Consider the following 19400-nt stretch of genomic DNA (forward strand, 5'->3'; position numbering starts at 1 on the left):
TCATAATTTTGCCGACTACTTTTGAATAAATATTTCGTGATGTGTAATGACGCGCATATATAGAAGGCAGACGATTACGTGTACGAAACGTTCATTGTTCTTTATTTCTATGGCTGATCACTAGTACCTAGTGTGTCATTCGAAAGGATCACCATAACTAGCCTTCAAACAATGGCTACAATATACGAAACGGGCTAAGTCTTGATATTCAATGTGCACATTCGCGTGTATGTCCTCCACTGTCATTGGTTCATGCCTGCCTCTAAGTCTGGTACCCTGATGTGTACTTGCCATGGTGATTACATAAAGTAATTAGTGGCCACTTTTTCATCCTTGTTAACACTTGCACTTTGATGATTATTGTATATATATTTTTGTAATTGACATATCTTGATGTGGCAGTGTGCATGCGCGTATAAAGGCCTATTAGATAAAAATTCAGGAACGAATTATATATTTCACTAAGCTTTGTCAAAAAACAATTTTGCGTACTAGTAAGTTCCACTAATCAGCGTTTTACTACCTCGACCTAATAGGAGGATAATGCTTTCTATGACTAGTAAACGATTAGTAATTAGCAAATAAAGAGGCATTTTTCCAAGAGTACATGTTTCAAAGAATGATGTTTTATTATTGTTTAAGCTTAAATACGTTTTTGCCAAAATTACTATTTAGCAAATCATCACGAATCGAAGGCACCACTTTGGTTACGTTCGATTGCCTGCTTTGGTTGTCCACCCGAAGCAATGTTTTCAAAAATTGGCGGACCCTTAAGCTTCACCTTTAAGAGTTGAACGCAATAGCAAAAGCCGGCCCCTAGTGCGTCCTTCATCCGCTAAGTGCATACCTATTATTTGTTTTGTTACACACACACACACACACACACACACAACACACACACACACACAACACACACACACACACAAACACTCACACACACAAGCACAGAAACGCGCGCGCGCGCAAGCGCCACGTATCTATAGTAATACAGTGACTGTGCAGTGTGGCCACTTCTCTCTGCTAGAACGGCGCTTTGCTGTTTTCGAGACACGTTTTTCACAATGTCTTATAGATGACACTCAGATACTCATACACAAACGTGCGCGAGCGTTAATGGTACATGAAGGTATTGTATCTAAACCAAGAGCCCCATGGGCTCAAAACTACATGCCCTGCGCTCGCCGTTTTGCAGGCTATAAGAGGCTCACATTGCCTCACAGAAGGCAGCACATGATCTAGCGTTTGCTATTTGCTTGATTAACGCCTCTGGAAAGGCACGATATGTTTTCCGCTAGATAGACAAAATTGTCCATTTTTTTAGAGTTGTTTGACAGTTCCTCTGTGTTTTAGCGGCGATGGCTGCATTATCCAGCCTTTTTTCGACGAAGTTTTATGGCCTCACAAATGCACCCAAAAATCGCCGGATGGGCTCGTTTTTGTCGTGACACCTGTGGAACAAAATGTGCTAGGAAAATATCTTTCACTACTTGACCTTTCTGTAGTGTTTTTTCCCGACTCAGCTCCCGGTAAGGTCGTGGTTTTGTGATACGACACTATCCTCAATGAGAACAAAAAATTATTTTTCATTTTAATTGCTGCTTTTTCAATTTTTCGCTCATGGGCGATTTTTTGCTCAAAACCAACGGTGCAGACGCCGACAGTGTAATTTCTGCAACACGAGCACTCTAATACTATCGCGTTAAAGGTGTATCCAATGTCTCTGTACAGTTTATCTTGTTCACCAGTTAATTGTACACAAAGTTCACACAGCACACATTAGGTCGTGCACTAATGCATGCTGCGCTGACTTACAGTCATTTTGATAGAGTTTCAGGCAAAGGCACCTATGGGTGTGGGCAGGAGGGACAGTATTGGAGAAAAAAGGTGGATGGGGGGTTAATATATGGTGAGACTGCGCCCAAGCTGGTATACAAAATCTTGCCCTAAACACGAGCATCGCAGCGGCGTCATTAGGCATCACATCATAAAGAAGCACTTTTTAGAGTATGCGCCCGAGTCACTGATGGTGGCAGAAGCAAAAACAAAATTAAGAATGGCGGCTGAAACGAAACGAGGGAACATTTATGATGCACTATATCAGGGAGGATAAAATGAGAATGCTTAAAACAGGTATGCCGCAACCGTACAGTTCCAACATCCGGATACCATGGAATTGAGGTGTTGTTATGTGAAAAATAGAGACAACCTACTAAACAGCAGTCTTTATAAGGACAAAATTATAGTAGATGGAGTGCTTATAAATGTATCATTGTTGTGATTGGCGAATCATTTTTAAATCGCTGCTTTATTGTTAAATTGGTCAACCTGACTTCGTAATATTTGAAGTTAAAACAACAGCGTGTGCACAATATGGGCTTTATTTTCGAAAAAAAAGGCGTAAATCTGCTCCCATGCCCCTCCGTGAAAATTGCGCTTATTTCGAATCCAATTGTATTCTTTCAAGGTTTCTCTCCATTAAAATTTCCATTCTTTTCTGGGGTCGCAAAAACGTGGAGCGATTCGAATTCATTCCAATTCCAGATGGACAACTTCACAACACTGGTTCCCTTTGAAAGCAATGGTAACAGAAAACTGCCCAAGAAAGGCGTAGTTCAGGGCGCAAAAAAAAAAAAAAAACTAGGAAAGTCAGTTCAGCATAACAGGGTGGGCCCATCACCGTCAATAAGAAGTACGATTTGTGCCCATGAATCTAGCCGCGAGAACCCATGCGTCGTGGTGTACAATTCGTAACATATTATGTCGCAAAGTTTTTCAGGTCAGTACCATTTACAACACACTTCTGTATATCAGGAACCGATGGAAAGTAGCGCTGTACAGGAAGCGGTCGATCTTCGGACAGTGGTATAGATTTTAAAAAAGGCTTGTTTCTGCCCCTGATTGAGAGATGCCAATTGCACAGTAATCATGTTGTCGATTTGTACGCTGCGATTTGTTTTATCTCTTAGGTTCAAGAGCATGGTCGATGACCCCTTGAAGGTGTTTATAGGGCACGGAAGGTATGTCTCAGCATGAGAGTGGCCGTATGTGCACTCGATAAGATTGCGAAAGGGTAGCTGTCGGGAAACAATGAGAAGGGAATATCGTGGAGGCACTATCAAGAGTGGCCTCAACTTTGCTGGTTGCTCTGCAGCAATGGCATCTTGCTGAAGCACGATGACACGAGCACCTCACTTCGCTAGATTTTTTGCTTGATTCACATGATCGCCAGAAGAGTGCACGTCCGTGGGGTCACAAATTTCCACCGGCCGCACCTCTGGTTGGTTCCTACTCTCATCACGAAGAGGACAGTTCATGGTAGTTGCACATTGAGTCATCGATCTGTCGCCTACACGTTTGTGCTGCATAATTCACAGGGAACTGGGCATGCGCGACATTCTAGTAGAGGGCCAACTGAAACCCTCGCATCTGCCGCCAGCACATCTTCGTCAGGCCAGTATGGCTGTTCGGCCGCACTAGGCCTAAACGACAGCCTTGTGAGTTCAATGTCAATTAGTCGCCCTGGATCAGCAGGACAATACAAAAGAAGTGCTCACCGTAGTCCACAGTTTCTCATAGTCTTCTGAAATGCTTCCTATTTGAATACTGCTGTGATGATTGTTGCTAAGGAGCAATTTTAACGAAGTGAAAGGAAAAATGTATGCATTGAAACATCTTAGTCCTCATAAAACATCACAGTTTGAGCTATAGTGACTTTGTTTACAAATTACATGCCTTTATTTTGTAAGTAAAAGCAAAATAGGTTCTTACAATTAAAAAGCAGTACCAGCACTTCGCAAAATATTGTAGCAACATAGTGTTGTGAATCACTAAGGTAAAATGACGTACACAAAAGTACTGAGTCAGCATATATTGTATAACTTAACAACTAAAGCTCAGTGCTTCAATGACAGATTTAATTTTTTCTTTACAACTTTTATTTACAGTGAAGCAACATTGCTGGAAGGGCACGGGTAGTGCCTTTGAAATGTTAATGTTTAGTTTTAATTGCATCAAATTGAAGGCTGTTCTCAACTGAGACACGCAGGGTAGAAGCACGTGAATCCTGCTTAGAAAGCGTGCCATCAGTATAACATAGGTAGCAACACAATTATTATTGCAAATTTGCAAGTATTTCTGTTAAAATTTTACTGTTTATGCCAAGGAAAAAAACTGGGATAGGCGCATTTTTATTGCAGCAGAGGCATCGAAGCAGCGTATTATGGACTAACGGTAGTTGCTTAAACACTGACTCATAATTTGATGTACAGTGGGGAATGGTGTCCTTGGGATGCAAGTTAGTCAGTGAATTGGCCTTTTTCAGCACAATTAGAAAAAAAAGCGGAGGAAATAGTTTCACGGGCTCAAAAAGCTACGCAGCTCCCAAGGAGTCTGCGGCTGCTTAATGTTGTTCATGGCATCTACATTCTACCACTGTGGCCTAACTTCAGAATTGTCCACAAACTGTCCCGAAACAAGTGTCTCGCGTTCGCCGATATAAAACTATATGAGTTCAATGTTATGGCAGCTCTCACCAAACGAGTTAGAACAAGTTTAACACGATGCTTATGTTGCTCAAAATTTCATCTGAAGAAGGTCCATCATTCAGGTAGCATAAACAGATTTTTTGTTTCAGGCCCCGCAAGACTGTTTCCATATAGCGTTAAATGTAGCCGGGAAATTACATAATCAGAAGGGTATAACGGCTTGTTATTATTCATTGATGCAATATAAATCCTAAATGTCCATGCTATGTTTCTTTCAGTCTCCAAGGCGATTGAGCCCCATTCCTGGTCCAAGTAGGGTGAGTGTCTCATCGCAATACAAATAACGTTATTATTGTGATTCATAAAATATTCCTCATAAATTCTGCCTAGTAGAAGCGCAAACCGAACTAGCAAGACTAAAGTAAGAATTCACACTGACGCTAATTGGGCGTGGCTCCAACTATCTGCAGAACGACGTACAACCGTTGGTATTAAAAAAAAGACAATAATGATTCTAGGTTCAATGATGTTCTATATAATAAGTCATTTGCAGGATGTGAACTGCAAAATTGGTATTAGAAACACTTGTAGCAGCAAGCTGATACGAAGCAGTGGTGCTCGCGAGCATGAGAAAACTGAACGCTGCTACATATATTAACTCGAGTAGGTGGCACCAACTAAAGTAGACGTACACTTGGCGTGGCGCCTGTTTATAGGAGTACGTATATAATGTGTATGAAATGGGATAGCAATGTCCACAACCACAATTGACGTTTCAACACAAATATAGTCTTTTTGAAAAAAGGTTGCCAGGCTAGCGTGAAGCTGCCTGATAATTATTCATTGCCAAGCAGATTCCTTGGGTTCGATTCCTGCTGGGACTACTACATGTGTTCTTTGCATTCACGTGACATGTCGTGCCCATGTCAGCAATTTTTCCGAAATTGCCAATGTGTAACCTAGCCCTTCTGGGTAGATAAATTTTAAACCCTAAATCACCTTTGCCAAATCTTTGAAAACTGCAGGAACTTTGAGCGTTTCTCTGCATATTTTTCTATGTTGTACCATATATATATATATATATATATATATATATATTGTAACGACGAGAGAAATAAGACACAACGCCTTTGCTGCAGGCCGGCTGTTCTTATTCTGCTTCGTCTTCGTCCTCTTCCTCCTAGCATGCGAGTCTGTGCCAGAGAGAGTTCCAGTTTCGGTTTTCGTCATTACACTCGGCCATGACTGCTAGCGCGCAAAGGGCAATTTTCTCTGGAGGGCGGCACTGGGAGTGCCGTGGTAGTCTGTCATGTGCACGCCTCGAGCTGTCCTGTGGAACTGTCCTGTACTCTGGTGGACGACCCTGGCTGTGTCGAGGTGGTCGTTGCAGGTCGCGTCCGCGCGGCAAGTTAATGTAGTCACCTGGAGAATGTAAACCCAGCAGGTGATACTGGCTGGTGCGGAGTGATCGCATTGGTGGCGGACCATCGCGATGACTACCCCTTCGCTGCTTGGATGACATTGCAGGGACACCAGTATGCAGTACTGCGGCCCACACTGAGCGGGGACGCCTGCGTTGTTCAGAGCGAGGGAAGGTACGATGGGCTATATCGATAGATATCAGCGACATCGCTGTGTAGACTTGCGACGCAAGTCGTGCTCTAGCGTCTTCGCTGATGCACTGCTGGTCGAAGTGGAGGTTTTTGCCAATCCGTCACGTGCGTTCATGTCGACATGGCCAGTTGCCTCGCCATCCGGAGCAACCGTGAACTGCACCGGAATGACTTCGATGGCATCCTCCTCAGGTGGAGTAGGCACTTGTGGCTCGTTAGGGGAGACGGCATTTGGCAAGTTACGAGCGTCCACGCACTCGGCCAATGACGGCAAAGGTGGCAGGGGATGGTGCGGCTCCTTACTATGGGTCAAACTGGCCGTTGTGACGTGTGCTTGGTCTCCGGCTGGTTGTGAAAGAGCCGCCGTCGTCACGCAGCAGGTCAATGGATCCAGGCCATTTGGGGCTGACCAGCTTGGAGGCTGGCTCACTGGCTTCTGTGCTTTATAGGCGGTCCTAAGTTGGGTCAAGGGTAATTGTGTGTCAGGTGTCGACGCGGAGTCAGAGATTTGCCCGGAGGAGTACACCGTCCAGCTTGTCTCGATGATTGCCGCAGGGTACTCTGGGAAGCTGTCCGGGGAGGGGGCACGCGGCACAGCTGTAGGGGGGCGCGGCGCCTCGTGAGGTTGATCTCCGAGGTAGGGCAGGTTGGCAGAGGGTGCAGCTGCCTCGTCGTTGTGCTTCTCAATAGCCCCTTGCTCGGTAGTGGCGAGGGTAGAATGAGAGGTAGCAGTGAGGTCAGACTCATTTCTTCCAAACGCAGCAATGAGCTTGGCGCTCCAGTCCGCCCAGGACTGCTGCCGCACGCCTTCGTACCTGTGCCACGCAGCAGCAGGATTTTGAAGGCGGTCTAAGGCCACGCACCACTTCTGATTGTCGCTCCATCCCTTGCGAGCTCCGAGAGCATTGATGGTAGCCACCCAATCGACGGCATCGTCCTGGAAGCCGCGAAACTCGGGTAGCTCGGAGGCAGCCGGTGGTGGTGTCACGGCAGGCGAAGCTCCAGAAAATAGCGACGCCACACAGCCAAGTTGGTGTGAAAGAGCCGCGAGAGTATACTGGAGCTTGCTGCGGCTCTCGGGGGAAGTTGTTGAATGGTCTTGCGAGGCGGCCGCGGCCAACGCCTCATCGATAATGTGAAGTCCCGGCAAGGCAGCAGGGAATATCGCAGAACTCGACGCTGTCAGGGCGCCGACCTCGAGGCGGAGTCGCGCAATGGTGCGCGAAAGCTCGGTGGCACTCTCGGGCGGCCCACATGCGGAGCCAGTGGGGACGTGTTCCCCGATCAGCGTACTCACTGCTGTGGTACCCTCGGCCGAGGGAGCTTGAACAGCACCCCTGAGCGGCTGAGGTGCCGATGAAGCACTGAGCAGGACGTTGTCGCAGTGGGAAGCGTGAACGGCATTCCCGGTCAACGACAGGCCATGTACTGTCGTGGTGGGGCCGGGGCAAGCCTGCCCAGGAGCCATCGAGAAGGCCTGGACGCCGTCCCCGAATGGCGGCACAGGTGCTCCCGGCTGCAGGAGGGCTGTCGGCTCCATGATCGAGGAAGCGTGAACAGCGTTTTTACGATGAGAGAACCACGCTGCCGATGATCCACGAGGGTACGGACAGGTGGCTTGTGCCGCAGGGTTCACTTGTCGACCTGTGCTCACGGCACAATCCGTGGCGAAGGACGCGTAGACGGTGTCCCTTTTCATGAAGAAATACCGGTGATGGGTATACTAGAGCCGCCGAGGAGGCCTTGGCGCCATCCCCGAACGGTGGTGGCAGTGGCGGCAGGTGAACAGCTGCTGAGGAGGCCTTGACGCCGTCCCCGAGCGACGCTTACCGCATCTGCACGTCGGCGGGCGTCCTGGATGACGAAGCCGGGACGTATGACGTCTTCTTCATCGACTGCGCCATTGTAACGACGAGAGAAATAAGACACAACGCCTTTGCTGCAGGCCGGCTGTTCTTATTCTGCTTCGTCTTCGTCCTCTTCCTCCTAGCATGCGAGTCTGTGCCAGAGAGAGTTCCAGTTTCGGTTTTCGTCATTACAATATATATATATATATATATATATATATATATATCATTCATCCCACACGTATGTGCCACAAGTATGCGAGGGCGTGCCATACCATACGTAAGTCACAGTTGATAACTACTCACCAATGGCGAGAAAATACAAGCAAATTTGTAACGAGTGCTCCCCTCTGGCACAATTATGACAAATATTACTGCTGAACACTGTCAGAGTAAGAATCTTACAATCTAATTTTATATTTGACTTGCAAACGTTCCTTTGATTATAGAATTTGGATGGTATTGTTGCATGCACCTCTGCCATGTTCGTCTACTAAGCGCATTTTTCTAACAACGCATTTTGACAGACGTTTGCGCAAACCATTGTTTGAACAAACGTCTGTCAAAATCACTATGTTGCTGAAATCGGTAACTTCAAATCGATTATGAGATTATGAGTAACTGGACTAACTGCTATAAAGTGCTGGGTGCACGGGAAACAGCTTCTAAGTGCCAAAATCAACGATCGAAAGCGTCGATCACTGGTGATAGGTTGGAGTAGGCGTTTCAACGAAAGGTTAACCCATACCAAAACAATAGGGCAAAAATAAGAGGAGGGGTGCCTCTGTTCGTTCACCCTTGTTGACGGTCGTCTAAAGTTGTTATCGGGCTCAATGACGTACAGTCGGTGTGTTGCATGGTGGCTCTTCCCAACAATAAAAATTTATGGCCGGGACATTTTATCGACCGTTCAATTTCGACTCGGTTGGTTTGCAGGAATTGTACAACATAATTTCGAAAATACCTAACCAGTTTATTGTTAACCTAACGTCATTTACATGGTCTAATGGGACATGTATGGTCTTTACTGGTGGTCGCTGGAACACAAGCGCATTAAACATCGCTGACGCGTTCCATTTCAATATGTTGGTGTGCCCAGAAGAAACAATATTATTTCGGATTCCCTTTTGAGCAATACGTCAGATATTCTACACTGTGCTAAACGAATTCCTGGTACTGGGGATGATCTCGCTGTTGTAGGAATCCTCGAACACTTGATCAATGGCTTAAAGACTCCACAATACAATTTAGGAAAGTTTATTTTTATGAATAGGATGTTTACTCAGCTATTTTCCAGAAATTCTTTGCTCATTCGTCTGTCTTACTGTCATTGCGAGAACGCCAATGTTTTACACTAAAGGTCTCTCTTTGAAGCGGAAATTGTGCAATTCAAGGAGTAGTGTGTGCCGTTTAAACTGTGGCTAAAATCAAGAAATCAAGATGACATGCGTGCCATAAGCAATTTTTAGAATAATAAGGAGAAGACAACGAGTAAACAAGGCATTCAAAACAAACCCAAAGTAGCTGTTAGTACAATAGGATAGTGGACTTAACTAATGATCATAAATAGGAAGTATGTAGTGCAACTGATCAGTACCTTAGACGACCAAATGACAGTATAGAAAAGAAGCCTATGCTTTTTATTGTGACGGCAGTTATATCGACAGTCTCAGATTCATTTGTCGTCATCGCCGCCACCACTGCTGTCGTTTACGCATATGCGTATGTATGTATATAAGTACAGAGAAGAATGCGCTTGCCTCCTCTTTCTGTGCATCGAACATCGCCTTTCCGGCGGAGGTCATCTGCCCGTGCGCTTATCTCGTGAGCGAACTGAGTGGTGAGCGCTTATGATTGCCGCACTATCACGGCAACGATTAGCGCGCACTTTGTGCCCCCAGAGCAGGAGGAGCGTCTACGGGCTGCGCTCTTAATACAAAAAAATGATGCCCGGTGCCCGAAGCGTTCCTTGAGAGTCACTAGAAAGAGACGACACCAACTTCGATCTGTTGATTGTATTTTCGAGTGTCTGTTGTCTTATCGTCGTCATATATAAACTACAACGTCACAAACAGTTCATCGATGGTCTCTTGAAAACTACGTCCCAGCCTTGTCTCGCTCACAGCCTTTTGTAGGTCAATTATGTAACCACAATGGAGGCACATGCCGCGAGACCGACTGAAATAGTGCACCTAATTTTCAGCCACGCTCTCTGCTCTGCCATTGTCCCTCTCTGGCTGCTGCGGAAATGTCCCCGCCATAATGCGGAGCCTCGAGAGACAAGGGTGAGGATACTCAAAAGGAAAACAATGGAAAGGCTTCCGGGGATGCGCAAGATGCCTATTGAAACACAGTGATAGACTCGGGAACGAAGCATTGTTATTCCCCATTATTTGTCCTTTCATAGTCGTTTGAAGCAAAGACATGAGTAAATTTTCGCTCAGCCGCTGATCTCTCGACGAAACGCTGACAACAGGTCTGCCGATTCGTTTTGCTGGTGTTTTCGGTCTGTCATATTGTTACACTACGAGGACGTGCTGTCTTTTGAGGTGTCGTCGTCATCGTCGGCCTAGTGTGACCGCGGGGTCTGGCTACTTCGTCAGTGGGTGACTTGTTGGCTGATGGTCTGCGTCTGCCTCGTCTCTTTATTAGCGTCATGCCAGTGTCGTGTCGCTCTAGTGTAAAGGCGCCATTACTCAAGCGTTTTGAAGAGTTACGCGAGATCAGATGCTAGCATTGCTTTTTAAAACATTCGAATATGTGCCTATCACATTCACTGCTTCACCCTTTCAGCGAAATTGTGACTTCTGACTTTTTAGAGATGCGTGAAAACTGCGGTTCTTAATCAACTCAGGTGGACGATATTGTCCATGCCAATGGAACCTTGTCCCGCTACTTTGATAATGGAACGTGTCTCGATGATTTCTTTGATAAAGAATTTTTACCTTTGAAGAATATAGTGAAATTTTCCGCACTCGTTGAGCCGCCTTCAGTGACTAAAATTAATGCCATCGGTTAAACTTTGCGGCTAAGGGCATCGAATCCCTGCTAGAATTGTAAACCAATTTAAGGCCCATGGCACAGACAGTATTTCATCTCGCGTATTGAAACGTCGTGCTTGGTCAATAGCATGGTATGTTTATCTAATATGCAACAAAATTCTAGTTACTATATTATACCTGAAGACTGGAAGGTGGTTCATGTTGTTCCCAATTATAAGGATGGTTCGAAAAATGAGAACAATAATGAGCCCTTTTTTGAACACCGCTTTCTTGCAAAATATTAGAGAACATACCATATAGACTTGATGAAACACTTTAACACAAATTATTAGTAATCTTTCAGCGTTGTTTGTACAGTGGCTTGCCTTGCACAATAGAACTGCTTAGATTTTACAAAGATTTAATGTATTAGGTTAACAATAACGAAAAACGGAGGCTTAATTTCTTTCGAATTCAGTAAATTGTTTGATACCGTGGTCCGCTGCTTCTTTCTTCACAAATTTAAAAGGACAACTATCGATAAAGTAACAGAATAGAAAGTTGGGCGAGTTGGTGTATATTCATATTAAAAGAAAAGCGGCGCACAAAAAGACGGAGACAAAGAAGAGAACCACACACAGCGCTGCACTCACAACTGAAAGTTTAATCCGAGCAACAAGATTTTAAAAAGTTATAGCCGCGCATGACAAGTGAGGAACAACGAAATCAAGAGATACGCTCATCAATAAAAGTGAACTCTTTTTTTGTGCAATGTAACCGAGGTCTGGCTTACGCAAGCATCACGTGACTTGTTAATATGATAGGCTTCCGACACCTCACGGGTGAATTGATCGTGGTGCTTAAAAATAATAACAGTGTTAGACAGAACAGGTGTGCACCCACACGTGGCGCAATGCGAAGCCAAATGGGAAAGCGTGCCGTTATGCAAAAAGAGATAGTGCTCCCGCAACCTTTTATTGATACAGCGGCCCGTCTATCCCACATAATGAAGGCCACAAGATAAAGGAATGCGGTACACCACCCCCACAGCACAAGGCACATACCTATTTCTATGGTTTACGGCACATTCCTTTACATCTGGCTTGTCCTTTTTGTCTAGCTGATTTGACACCAAAGCACATATCTTTCCCAATTTATTGGGTGCCCTAAAAACCACATCAACTCCTTAGCGGGAACCAACATTTTTTAACCCATGTGCCAGTTTATGCATATAAGGAATTGCTGCGAACTTCATTTTTTCCCGATTGATTTTCCTAGCTGCACGTCCTTTTAAACCACCAATTAACTTATCGCAAACAGCCACAATTATGTTAGGAGGGAATCCTGCTTCCTCTAGTCTTGCAACTTGCTTAGCAAAACCCAAGCCCAACACATGCCTGCACGATTTTTCTAGAGCGGATTTAAGGCAGGTGAAAGCGATGCCCCTCTTTACCACCTTTGAGTGGGCTGATCCAAAATTAAGAACTGGTTTCACTGATCGTGGCTCAAAACACCAGCAAATATGGGAACTCTGAAACTGAAGTTTAAGATCGAGAAATTGTAGACAGTCGGATTCTGGAACCTCCGATGTGAAGGACAGACCCATGCCTTCTGTCCTGGACACCTTCAACACATTGGAAACATTATCCGGGAACGTGGCATCCTTTATAACAACTAAAAAATCATCCACATATCCTAAGCGGAACTGTAATGCGTATATTCCAATATGTGGACGATTTTTTAGTTGTTATAAAGGATGCCACGTTCCCGGATAATGTTTCCAATGTGTTGAAGGTGTTCAGGACAGAAGGCATGGGTCTGTCCTTCACATCGGAGGTTCCAGAGTCCGACTGTCTACAATTTCTCGATCTTAAACTTCGGTTTCAGAGTTCCCACATTTGCTGGTGTTTCGAGCCACGATCAGTGAAACCAATTCTTAATTTTGGATCAGCCCACTCAAAGGTGGTAAAGAGGGGCATCGCTTTCACCTGCCTAAATCCGCTCTAGAAAAATCGTGCAGGCATGTCTTGGGCTCGGGTTTTGCTAAGCAAGTTGCAAGACTAGAGCAAGCAGGATTTCCCCCTAACATAATTGTAGCTGTTTGCGATAAGTTAATTGGTGGTTTAAAAGGACGTGCAGCTAGGAAAATCAACCGGGAAAAAATGAAGTTCGCAGCAATTCCTTATATGCATAAACTGGCACATGGGTTAAAAAATGTTGGTTCCCGCTAAGGAGTTGATGTGGTTTTTAGGGCACCCAATAAATTGGGAAAGATATGTGCTTTGGTGTCAAATCAGCTAGACAAGAAGGACAAGCCAGATGTAAAGAAATGTGCAGTAAACTATAGAAATAAGTATGCGCCTTGTGCTGTGGGGGTGGTGTACCGCATTCCTTTATCTTGTGGCCTTCATTATGTGGGACAGACGGGCCGCTGTATCAATAAAAGTTTGCGGGAGCACTATCTCTCTTTTTATAACGGCACGCTTTCCCATTTGGCTTCGCATTGTGCCACGTGTGGGTGCACACCTGTTCTGTCTAACACTGTTATTATTTTTAAGCACCACGATCAATTCACCCGTGAGGTGTCGGAAGCCTATCATATTAACAAGTCACGTGATGCTTGCGTAAGCCAGACCTCGGTAACATTGCACAAAAAAGAGTTCACTTTTATTGATGAGCGTATCTCTTAATCTCGTTGTTCCTCACTTGTCATGCGCGGCTATTACTTTTTAAAGTCTTGTTGCTTGGATTAAACTTTCAGTTGTGAGTGCAGCGCTGTGTGTGGTTCTCTTCTTTGTCTCCGTCTTTTTGTGCGCCGCTTTTCTTTTAATATCGATAAAGTGCTGCGACGCATTGCCAGCTATCTGTCATAGCATCGACAACGTGTTGTATTAATTGGTATCACTTCGTCCACCATTGAAGTAAAATCAGGGGTTCTTCAGAGGCCTGGTATAAGGCCACGGCTGTTTTTACTTTACAGTTACAACATTCATGACCGGACGTCTTCTCCTGTCCTTTCATTTGCCAACAAGTCTGCGTGCACAGAAAAACAAAAAAAAGCAGAAACTGCACCACACTGTATTGAACACTGAACTTACCAGATGTATGACATTGCGTAAGAAGTGGAAAATTCAACTTAACCTGTAAAAGTGTGTTCCTGTGCCTTTTACTGAAAAGAAATGAATGTAACGTGTTATTTTTTAATGGCGTTGTCACAACTCAGCAACAAATATGTAAGTGCATGGGTGTAACCTCTGCGAGCAATTGTTTTTAGAATTTCTGTAGCCCTCCACCACAGCGTCTTTCATAATCGTATGGTGGCTTTGGGACGTTAAATCCCACGTATAAGTCAATCATTGTTCTTGGAATGCGCCTATGCATGCTGTGGTTGCGGATGCTGCCAGAGCCATAAACCTATTTCAGCGGAATCTAATATCATGACCTGTTTGATACCACCTATAGTTCATTCGTCCACCTTATTTTGGAATATGCGTATTGCGTGTGAGACCCACAACAGACGTATTTGATTGAACTCGTTGAGAGAATACAGAACCAAGCGGCAGGTTTCGTTCTAAGGTGGTATAAATGAGGCAATAGCTGTACTGAAATGATAAAGGAGTTGCATTGAAAATCTCTTTATATCGAGGGGGAAAATTACGCTTGAAATTCTTATTTCAAATATGCCACAGGAAAACTAGTAATGAAACTGACAAGGACCTTCAGGCACTTCTTCACCTGCCCAAAAGATGTGATCATCTCTTTAAAATTCAAGAATACTGGACTAGAACTATCCTAATTGCTCAATATTTTTTTTTCGAACTGTAGTGGAGTGAACTGATTTGTCTCTGAATGAAGTCTGCTTTATTAAAAAGGTTTTTTCAAGTGGTAAACCTCGGGTTTACACGCCTTTCAGCAAATCAGGGCATTTCAGAATAAAATAAATATAAGACTACATTGTAAGCGAAACCGCCTATGTGACATTATCACAATATTTCATTCTCCTCTGTTCAGCTGATATGAAATGCTAGTGCGTACTCATCCACAGTGGGCGGAAGAGTAAAGCAGTCGTCAAAAGTGGTGATAACCGCAAAACAAATGCGTGAAACCACAAAAGTTGGGATGTTGTGCCATTCTACAAACAATGATGTGATCGGAATATTTTAAACACATGAGCCATGAGCTAGTTCTAGTTGTAGTTAACTGTGAAGCATGACAAACCCAACGAACTCATTGGTCTGAAAGAGTCTGTTAAGGCTGCCATCACAATTGGCACCGAATTCTGGCTAAAGCCGTGTAATGTGCAGAATGAAGTATTTCTTTGTTACTTTTTCCCTTATTGTAGGGACAGACTCCATTTTGTGGAGGTGTGTTTTTTATTTCACTTTTCTCTTGTGTGAATAAAGCTATATGTAAATATTCATGACTGAAAAGATTTGATGCTCTGTCACTTTTCCCGATAACAATGAACCATAACGTGGACCACCGCTACTGGATCATACCATGAAGAGCACATTCAGATTTAAAATGAATACAGCCTTCCTAATACATTGTGCGGGAGGTATGTCTGTACACTATATTGCCTCAAGGTAATTTTAACTTACCTAAACGAAAATGTTTGAAGGTGAAGGTGTACGCAAAATTCACAGCCGTAATATTTAACAAAAATATTATAAACGCTGATGGACTATTAAATTATCCAAATATTGCAACTAGGTACAATATTGTCTTGGGCCATTTGTTGTACAATTCACCTAATATAATTCGCTCGGTTACCAATAAATGAAGAATAAGTAATCATGATAATTTTGTAGCACACATCACATCGGAAATCAATCAACCAAGGTCTGCCGCAACAAAAATGGTTTTTTGTTTCGAAAAGAGCGATTATTCTGGTGTTTCTCAAGAGATCCTTAATAAATGACTTGTTATTGAATGTCTTGCTGAGGAACATGCCTCTCATAAATTGTGGTGCACAGATAAATTTGTTATCCTAGATCTACTAAGCAACAAGATCTACAAGTATGTACTAAGCATCAGTTCTGCCAGACATGACAGACGTAAATTTTTTCGGTGAAACTGTTCACTCTTATGCTAACTGAAAAGAAAGAGGGCATGTAATAGATAAGAACAACAAAAAAACGAACCACTGAGCAAGTCACCTGAAGCAAAGAAGGAGTAAAGGTCATCATGACGTGTGCGAAAAACGAATAACCTAAAGGATTATACGACCGAAAACAAGCCTAAGCATTTGGAAAGATTTTGAATAGCTGCAGGCCTGATTATGCAAGATTGAAAGAAATTTTTGTATTGAACTAAGCTGTTAGAGATGATCGTAAAACAGAAAAGTTTTCGAATTCATACAAGACTGTTTTTTAGTCAACCGCAATGACATTCCTGCTCCACATTCAAACCTATTTTTAGCAATGAAAGTGGTAGAAATAAATGTAAGCAGCACAAAAACACTTCTCAAAGAACGATGGAAACAAACAAAATTGTCCCGGTGACATATCATCACGCATACTAAAGTGGCGTACTACACCTATTTTTTTGCAGCTTAATTCATTTTTCGGAAATAATGGTCCTCAGGGTTCACACCTGATCACAGAAAAATCGCTTTTGTTGTTTGCATTTACAAGAGGGGTTAAAAAGAAACATTGTGAACAATAGGCCTATACCATTATCATTGATTAGACGAGAAAGAACATCGCAATAAAATACAGTCGCTGTACACGCACGCGGTTAACACACGTAAGTGAGTTGGCTCCGTATCCGCACGTTAATCTGCCAATGTCATCGAAAGACGATAGTCTCGTGTCGGGAGACGTTGAACAAAACGTTTGTTTGATGTTCTGCGCAAGAAAATCGAAGAATGATAGGGTGGAGGCGCTGCGTTGCAGTGCCTAGAGCGTGCAGCGGAGGCGAACGAGCGCATCGAGTCCCGTCACACGTGAGATATGAGTGCTATCTTGCAGCTATCTTGAAAAATAAAGCGTGCGGCTCTGAGACGGGCGTGCGCGTCTCAGAGGTGTTAAGGTGTAGAACGCGAGGCAGCGGGTAGGTGCCACCACCGTGCCACCACCTTAGCAGAGCGTCCGAAACACTTGCCTTTTCATGCAAGCGTTGCCCGGTCAGCGCAGCGTTATAAAGGCTATGGTCCTTAGACTTACCTAGGTAGGTCTTTTCTAGTTGAAGACGGCCCCGCCGCGGTGGTCTAGTGGATAAGGTACTCGGCTGCTGACCCGCAGGTCGCGGGATCGAATGCCGGCTGCGGCGGCTGCATTTCCGATGGAGGCGGAAATGTTGTAGGCCCGTGTGCTCAGATTCGGGCGCACGTTAAAGAACCACAGGTGGTCAAAATTTCCGGAGCCCTCCACTACCACGTCTCTCATAATCATATGGTGGTTTAGGGACGTTAAACCCCACAAATCGATTGATCTAGTTCAAGACGCACATACAGTATATATAGGTGTTGCTGTAGTGCGCCAGATGTGTGCAATAATTGCTTTTTGATTGACAATCGCACAAGTATCAACGCTGAATCTTGAGCAACATTGGTGGGCGTAGCGGATTGGGTCGGCCGTTTGGGGTATCGGCTAGTGCCGTTTAAATTACCCGGTATTGTTAGGGGGGACAAAGAGACAATTGGACAGACAGACAAAAAAATTCGCGTCGAAGGTTCCCAAGAAAAACTATCATCTTTAAAAAAGAGGAACCAGTCTCACCGTGTGTGCCGTAGCCCGGTGCCTTAAAGTGGAACCCACTGCTAGCTCAGATGCAGTCATCGCTTGAGTGCACGGATCATCGTCCCACTGAAGAAGGCGTCGCCAGGCTTAGGCATAGCTGCAGACTGTGAGCGACGTTGGCTCGGTGAACGCTGTCGGTAGCTCAGGTGTTCCGAGGACGCTCAACGTACCGGAGATGCCCGCAGGGCCACTCAATCTGAACTCGTGCTTGACCATGCCAACACTCCGTGCCCCGAAGACGGGAATGTCTCGAGGACAGAAACCAGGCCATTCAAACCTCGCACGTAGCTGCCGGTTCACCCTAGGCTCTGTTGCGTCATCTTGGCGGCGTCCGAACAGCTCCGTTCTGCGCGAGCACCTTCCCTTCTTTCTTCAGAAGACATCGCCAGGCATAGGCGTAGCTGCACACTGTGAGCGACGTCGACTCGCTGGACTTGGTCGGTAGCTCTGGTGTTCCGAGAATGCTCGCCGTACCGAAGATGTCTAAAGGGCCATTCACTCAGAACTGGTGTCTGGCCACGCCAGGAGAGAAACCACACCTTTCAAACCTCACGCGTAGTTGCGGGTTTGCTCTAGGCTCTATTGCGTTGTCTTATCGACATTCCAACAGCTGCGTTCTGCGCGAGCAATTTCGCTTTTTTCTTCAATAGACGCCCTTCAGTGCCCCTTCGTTTTTGTCATCTTCCAGGTGTAGTGGCGCTGTCGTCTGCTATGCTCGCATTTTCGAAGCTACTACATCACATCACCACCAACTTAATAAAGTTGTTCTGGTAGAAGAACTAGAGGGCACGGGGGACGTGTTTGTTCTAAAACGGAAACACACACGTAAGCGCCACTGCACACTATAGCAGTTACAAGCCCTGCATGCTCGGCACATTCGGTCACAAAAGTGCACACCAGAAAAAAAATAGAAACAAGCAACATAATTAGAGCGTCATGATACTTTTATGGTACCATGCTGTAAGGTTGACATCACGAGCCAATAATACCACTGGGTGTCGAGTCTTTTGCAGACGTTGCTCACGGAGTTGGCAAACGGCTCACGTATTCTGCGCCAATATTGTCTCTGCCTTTTATATACTCGACCGAAAAGTCGCGCTCCATAAGAATGAGGCTCCACCATAACACGCGGATTTTCCCATGCTTGGCCGACTTAATGCACGCAAGCGGTTTGTGGACCCTGCGTAAATTTAATATGCGTCTGAATAAGTAGATATGAAACTTCCGGACTACCCCCGTAAGAGCCAGGGCTTCTCCCTCTCCTGTAGCGTAAGCAGTTTACTGTGGTTGTAATTTACGGCTTGCGTACGACACTGGATGCATTATTTCTTCATGACACTGCATGAGCATGCCACCAAGACTTCTCTATAATACATCGATGCAGAGTACAAGCGGTATTTAAAAATCAGGTGCTTTTAGAATGGGTGGCGTAGATAGCGAAATCTTGGGTCCATCAAAGGAGCTCTATTCTCGCTCTCCCCAGAGGACTTTGTTAGGGGCCCTCTTCTTGGTCAATTTGATCAGTGGAGAAGAAATTTCAGAGTAGTTGTGCACAAAATCAATGTAGTTACCTCCAAAGCCCAAGAACAAGCGTACTTCATGTTTTAGTTTGGGGGCGCTGCGCAGCCTCTTTTTTTGTCGAACGTTTCAACCTGTGGTCGAATAACACCTTGCCTAACGAGATCACCTAGAAATTTGACTGACTCTTGGCGAAACTTACTCTTTGTGAGCC

The 19400-nt window shown here is 44.8% G+C and overlaps 1 protein-coding gene across 2 annotated transcripts in view; it reads left to right on the forward strand.

Moving 5' to 3' along the window:
- LOC119185328 (uncharacterized) overlaps window positions 1–19400 on the forward strand; it is a 147465-nt gene that overhangs the window by 38643 nt on the left and 89422 nt on the right. For both annotated transcript variants that reach the window (XM_075866348.1, XM_075866349.1), the window contains one exon: window positions 4763–4801. In XM_075866348.1, coding sequence (XP_075722463.1) covers window positions 4763–4801 — 39 coding nt within the window. The remainder of the gene's footprint in view (window positions 1–4762; window positions 4802–19400) is intronic.

Source organism: Rhipicephalus microplus, chromosome 6 (assembly GCF_043290135.1).
Source record: "Rhipicephalus microplus isolate Deutch F79 chromosome 6, USDA_Rmic, whole genome shotgun sequence".
Taxonomy (NCBI): domain Eukaryota; kingdom Metazoa; phylum Arthropoda; class Arachnida; order Ixodida; family Ixodidae; genus Rhipicephalus; species Rhipicephalus microplus.